The sequence below is a fragment of the Aureococcus anophagefferens genome (genome assembly GCF_000186865.1).
Source record: "Aureococcus anophagefferens unplaced genomic scaffold AURANscaffold_335, whole genome shotgun sequence".
Lineage (NCBI taxonomy): Eukaryota > Pelagophyceae > Pelagomonadales > Pelagomonadaceae > Aureococcus > Aureococcus anophagefferens.
The window spans coordinates 2,133-8,126 of NW_008705862.1; the positions used below are offsets into that span (position 1 = coordinate 2,133).

General features: G+C 69.4%; 4 protein-coding genes across 4 annotated transcripts in view; 1 reads left to right on the forward strand and 3 right to left on the reverse strand.

Annotated features, from left to right (window-relative positions):
• The window catches only part of AURANDRAFT_68740 (hypothetical protein), a gene marked incomplete at both ends in the record, with an annotated part of 3,093 nt that extends 2,074 nt beyond the window's left edge, over positions 1–1,019 (reverse strand). The window contains 2 exons of the mRNA XM_009044465.1: positions 177–451; positions 737–1,019. Coding sequence (XP_009042713.1) covers positions 177–451; positions 737–1,019 — 558 coding nt within the window. The remainder of the gene's footprint in view (positions 1–176; positions 452–736) is intronic.
• Positions 1,020–1,970: 951 nt separating this feature from the next.
• Positions 1,971–2,549, forward strand: AURANDRAFT_68741 (expressed protein; the record flags this gene model as incomplete). The annotated part of the gene is made up of 1 exon (XM_009044462.1): positions 1,971–2,549. The coding sequence occupies one exon, from the start codon at positions 1,971–1,973 to the stop codon at positions 2,547–2,549; it is 579 nt and encodes a 192-aa protein (XP_009042710.1).
• Positions 2,550–2,643: 94 nt separating this feature from the next.
• Hypo5 (selenoprotein) lies at positions 2,644–3,411 on the reverse strand (the record flags this gene model as incomplete). Its single annotated transcript, XM_009044464.1, has 1 exon — positions 2,644–3,411. A coding segment is annotated over one exon (768 nt), but the record flags the coding sequence as incomplete, so codon positions are not given.
• A 234-nt stretch (positions 3,412–3,645) lies between these two features.
• On the reverse strand, positions 3,646–5,176 carry AURANDRAFT_68742 (hypothetical protein; the record flags this gene model as incomplete). The annotated part of the gene is made up of 2 exons (XM_009044463.1): positions 3,646–4,464; positions 4,493–5,176. 2 exons carry the CDS (start codon positions 5,174–5,176, stop codon positions 3,646–3,648), a joined length of 1,503 nt encoding a protein of 500 aa, XP_009042711.1.
• Positions 5,177–5,994: the final 818 nt, after the last annotated feature.

Consider the following 5,994-nt stretch of genomic DNA (forward strand, 5'->3'; position numbering starts at 1 on the left):
CGGTGCGGAGGAACTCGAAGTTGGTGTCGTCCTTGATGAGCACGTGGGTGGTCCCGCGCTCGTCGCCCTCCACCGTCGCGTCCTCGACGCAGAGCATCTGTATCACCGTGCCGGTGCCGCGCCGCGCGGCCGTGATCGGCGCGCCCGCGGTCTCGTTCGCGCGCGAGCTGCCGAACAGCGGAGATGACGGCGAGCGCCGCGCCGCATGGCGCGAGGGCGACGGCGAGCGCCGCTCGCGCGAGCTTGACGGCGAGCGCGAGCGGCGGCACGGCGCCGAGGAGCGGAAGGAGCTCCTGGGCGAATGGCTCCGCCGGCTCCGAAAGCGGCTCTCGTCGCTCGACGATGAGCGGCGCTCTCGGCGCGCATGCCGTGATCTGGAGCCCGAGCCACGCGAGCTGTGATGGCCGCGGCGCCGTCGGCCGCGGCTGCTGCTTCGGGAGCGGCGGTCCATCTGTGTTTTTGCCGGACTTTTATTAGCGAAGCACGCTGCTGAGGCTTTCTTGAAGTTTTGAAAGCCAGCCGCGGCCGCGACGAGTCGGCCGGCGCTTCCCCAGGCTCCCGGCGCGCGCCTCGGGGCCGCCGCTCGTCGAGACCGCCCGCAAGACCCTGTCGGCTGTACTTCATTACCTGCTTCACGCCGCGGCGTGCGCGCGCGCGGCGCGCGCTTTGCGAGCCCCCCTACGCGCCGCCCCCGACAGCGAGGGCGAGGTCCGCTTCCGACCCCGCCCCCTGATACGTAGGGATCGCGCGTGGGTCGCGTGGGCCCCGGCGGCCGCGAGCTCGTCGAGGTACGCGCCGAGATCGCGCGCGGGCGGGTCCTCGGCGACGTCGTAGATCTTGCCCGCGACGCGGTCGACAGCGAAGGCGTGCTCTGCCCCGTTCGAAAGTTCGACGCCCACGATCACGGCGTCCGAGTCGGACGCCGCGATCGCCGCGCGGACGTCCGACGACGCGAGCGAGAACCCGACAGGGTTGAAGCCGACGCGCGCGAGCCACGGCGTCAAATCACCGAAGCCCATGCGATTCTCCTTCCAGGGGGGAGGGGCCTCGTGCCCCCGGGCGAGGAGGAGGGCGCGCACCGCCCCGTCGAGACAGTGGCCCCCGGACGCTCGGTCGGCTGCAGCCGCTGCCGTCGCGGTCCCGGTGGGTTCTCCCAGGACCGAATCACCGGGGTCCCCCACGTGGCCCAACGAGATGGCAGCGGCGCACGCCTCCTGCGACCCGAAGCCCAACGACACCAACGGGCGGTGCGACCCACTCTTTTCGCGCGCGGCGCGGAAGTGCGACGGGAGCGCGCCCTCCAAGCAACCCTCTTCGACGACGACCCACTCCCCCGGGAACTTGTGCCTCGCGAGTTGGATGCCCGCCGTGTCGCGCAGGCGCGCGAAGAACATGCACCCGAAGTAGGTCAGTCGGTCGACGGAAAGACCATAATCGTTTGCCACGACGCGGAAGGGCGCCACCTCCCTCGTCGGCGTGTAGAACAGCTCCGAGAGAAACATCGGATCCTTTTCGATGTCCAGCGGCGCTGCGATGCGGTCACGATAGAGCGGTTCCGTCACCACGCCCGCGCGGTCCAGCCCAGTGAAGCGGAGCATGAGCCTACAAAAAGCGCGCGACTTCGTGTGGGGCAGCCGTGTTCAAAGGTTGCGCCCGGCCAATGATATGCGAGGTATCTAGTTTCGTTGGGGCAAAGGACGCCGGCGCGATCCGCCGCGATCCGGCGCGATCCCGAGCGATCTCGAGCGATCTCGAGCGATCTTACGCGATCCCGAGCGCTCCTACGCGCTCGGACGCGCTCCCGGCGATCCGGAGCGCGGCGGCGCCGGTCATCAAAATCGGACTGCGCTTGAGCGCTCTCCCAAAGGCATCTCCAAAGCCGCCACCGCCGACGCGCGCGCCGCGACCGAAGCGTGCACAGCAGACACGCTTTTTGAGAAAGCGCGAGACGCATCGATCGCGCACCACCCATGAGCGAGCAGGTCGCCACCGCGACGCCCATGGAGGCCGACGGCGCCGCGCCGGCGACGGAGACGAAAGAGGAGGCGGAGCCCGTCCCCGAGGACGGCCTCGACGTGCTCCTGCTCATGCCCGGCTTCGCCGGCGGCTTCGACGGCCCGCGCGCGCAGTACCTGCGGAGCATGGGCCACAAGCTCGAGCTCATCGAGTGCCCGCCGCCGACGAGCCGCGCGAACCTCGAACGCGGCGTCGCGATGCTGCAGCAGCGCCTCGCGCACGGCAAGCCGCCGGACGTGCTCCTGGCCTCCGACGAGGACGCCAAGGGCGGCGACTACGTCGAGCAGCTCGTCGAGCGGAACATCTACGCGCACGGCCGCATCCTGCTCCAGTCCGAACGCGAGTGCATCCTCGGCAGCTACAACGTGCTCTACATGAAGACGGGCCCGATGGTCCTCGACTTCCGCATGAACAAGCTGCTCTACGCGTGCAAGGAGATGTGCGACGTCAACGCGCCGCCGCAATGGAAGAATCTCTACACGAAGAACGAGCCCGAGGCGGCCGCGGCTCCTCCGCCGGAGATGGCGGAGTAAAGTCGCTTAGGGAAGTGAGGAACGCGGGGGTTGTTGTCGGCGACCGCCGTACGGTGAACGGCGGCCGCGTCATGGTGTCCGCGGATCCACTTCAGAGCGAGAGCGCGAGGTCGACGACGGCGTCGACGTCCGCGTGCGCGCCCGTCGAGGCGTCGTAGTGGACGAAGCGCGACGCGCCGTCGGCGAAGACGAACATGCCGCCCTGGTTGAACGCCTGGGCTTGTTTCGGCGGGATGATGAACGCGCCCTCGCCGGACGGCCCGCCGCCGGGGAGCCACTTGCCGAGGACGTCGCCCAGGTCGCCGCCCGTGCCCGACTGGAGCCGGTCGAGGATGGCGTAGGGCGTCGCCGGGTTGAAGAAGGTCCGCCCGACGCCCGCGTTGAGCGCCAGCGCGTCGTAGAGCGCGTTCTCCGGGTCCGCCAAGAGCCGCGACGCGTCGTAGCCGACGTGGTCCGCCACGAGCCGGCCCTTCTCCGGCGTGCCGATGCCGACGGCGACGAGGCCCACGCCCGCGGCCTCGAGCGCCGGCCGCCGCCGCTCGAGCTGCACGAGCAGCTCCTGGCAGAAGGGTCAGCCGAAGCTCCGGAGGAACGAGACGACGGCGACGCGGTCGCCGCCGAGCTTCGCGCCGAGCGTCGTCGCGCCGCCCGTCGCGGCGTCGAAGGCCTCGAGGTCGCGCACGGCGGCGAGGTGGTCCATCGTCTTCGCCGACGCCGGAACGTCGCCGCCGTAGGTCACCTCGCAGCCGCAGTCCTCCGCCGTCGACGCAGCGCGCGCCGCGCGCCGCGCGAAGGACGACGTCTGCGGCCGCAGCGCCGTCGCGACGCCCAGCGAACACAGCGCGAACCTCGAGACGCGCATCGTGGCCGACGACGAGCAGCGCGGCGCGGCGGACGCAGCTCGTGTCGTGGCAGGCTGAGGTGGGCAAAGGAGGCTGCAAGGTTCCGGAAGGTGCTGAGTTGAGCTATAAATTGCACTTTCAAGCGCGCGATACCGGCCGGTCGCTCCGGTCTGGCCCGGCGTCCACGCCGGCAGTAAACAAGCTTCGTCGAAACAAGCAGGCTTAATTAAGCACCGTCCACACACAAAATCGACCTAGGCGGACAAGGCTGTTGCTTTCATCTGCCAGATGCCCATCTGGCCCGGGTGGGCGTAGGTCGAGTTGAAGTAGGTGAGCATCTGGAGCGTCGTGTCCTTCTTCAGCACCGGCGGCGCGAGCAGGCCGTCCGCGGCCGCGCCCCAGAGGCACGGCGGCGTGAAGAGGTAGCCCGCCTCGTCGAAGACCTTCTCCGACGAGCCGACCCGGGTCTTCCCGTCGCAGAGGATCTCGCCCGAGTCGAGGTTCTTCAGCACCTGGCGGATGCAGTTCGGCGCGTGGCAGTGGCTCGCGGCCATGACCAGCGCGAAGCCCGACTCGCCGACCGTGTCGGCCCCCATGCACTGGCAGTCCGTGGGCTTGCACGACGACGCGAGCATCTCGCCCGCGGGGAACGTCGACTGGAAGATCTGGACGTCGTCCCCTTCGTCGGACCCGACGCCCCGGACGACGTCGAACTCGATGTGGCCGCAGGCGTTGGCGCAGCCGCCGCCCGAGCAGCCGCTGTCGCAGCCGTTCGCGGCCCACTCGACGTGCTCGATGTCCGCGTACTTGTCGTCGTCCCAGTCGTCGTAGTAGAAGCGGAAGCGGAAGAAGACGCGGTCCTCGAAGGCCGGCGGCTCCTGGTCCGCGTCCAGCAGGAAGGCGCCGTCGGCGCAGCAGCTCAGCCCGCCGACGTACGTCGCGGCCTCGCACGTCGGGTTCTTCGTCGCGTTCAGGTCGCTGAGGGGCTCCGCGCGGTCGCAGTCGCCGTCGAACGCGCGGCCGTCGACGGTGCCCGCCGTCGCGTTGATCTTGTTCCGCGTCGTGCGGGGGCACTCGAGCAGCGGCGAGTAGGCGTAGGACGGCGGCGCGGGCGGGCGTCGCGCCGCCGGGCCGCTTGATGGCCGGCAGCGGGCCCTGGCCCGGGTCGCCGTCGCCGTCGTTCGTCGAGATCTGCACGGGCGCGACGACGAACGCCGACGGGCTCCAGAGCCGCCGCGCGTAGCCGGGGGGCGCGCCGTGGAACATCTGGCGGTGCTCCTGGCCGTTGCCGTGGACGAAGGACTGCGCGAGGCGCGCGCCCGGGGGCGCCGCGCCCTCGGCGACCTCCACGTCGAGGACCTTGGCGTGGCCGTAGAAGGCGCCCGCGGCCGCGCCCGCGGCGTCGGAGGAGAGCCGGACGGCGGAACTTAAGAGTTGCACGCCGTAGTGGTGGTTGTACGAGTCGTACGCGGCGACGGACTCCGTCGCGCCGTTGCCCAGATCGCGCAGCACGTCGACCTCGAAGCCCGTGACGGCGATGGTCGCGTTCGCGTATTTCGCGACGACTTCCGCGGGCAGCGGCACGGCGGGCAGCGTGCGCCAGGCGACCTCCGAGTAGCGCATGGTCAAAACGGGGCTGTCGACGTCAAAGTAGGCGGCGCCGGAGAACTCGCGCGACTCGCCCTCGTGGCCCGGCGCCTCGTTGGTGATCGTGTAGGGCATGGTCGGGTTCAGGTGGTGGTGCGCCGCGCGGGCGCCCGCGACGAGCGCGAGGAGCTTGGCCATCGCGAGAAAGCGAGGAGAACGAAGAGAGCGAGGAGAGCGCTCGAGGAGAGCGAGGAGAGCGCTCGAGGAGAGCGAGAACGCGTTTGAACTCGCTGCCCATAGACTCGTGCAACCCGTTACAGCTAGTTAGCAATAACGCGATAACACCCTAGCTAGCCAATCAAATAACACTAATAACACCCTGCCGATGGCAGCCACTCGATTTTTCAAAATCAATAACACCCTGGCGAAAATTCTCGATAACACCCATAACACCCAGCCACCCGATCCTTAAAAAGCCAATAACGACCTAACGCCCGTTAGCGGGCGACCGTCCGAGGCCAATAACGCCCTAACGGACTAACGGGTTGCACGAGCCGACTGCCCAGATCGAATGGCGTTTCAGAGGGCAACACATCGTGTTGAGCCTCAACTTGAGGCGGCGCCATTGGGCGGCGCGCGACCGAGAGCATCGGCCTCGGCTCGACCGACGCCGCTGCAAGTCGCCTTGCGCGCGCGGCCTCGACCCGAGCCGCGCCGCCGCAGCAAGTCGCCTTGGACGCACAATACCCGAGAACGACCTCACGAGACGATGCGGCCGCTCGCGCGCCGCGCGCTGCTGCTCCTCGTCGCCGGAGCCCGCGCCTGCCGCTTCATGATCTACGTCGGCGAACAGCCCGTGGACGGCCGGGCGTTCCTGCTGGACACGGAGAACAACCTGCTCAGCCTCGCGACGGAGCCGCCGCTCGTGCCCGCGGCGAAGCTGTCGCCGCGCTTCAACGCGACGCAATTCGCGCTGCGCAACGCGGAGCTCAACCTCGACGGCTACGGCGTGTCGT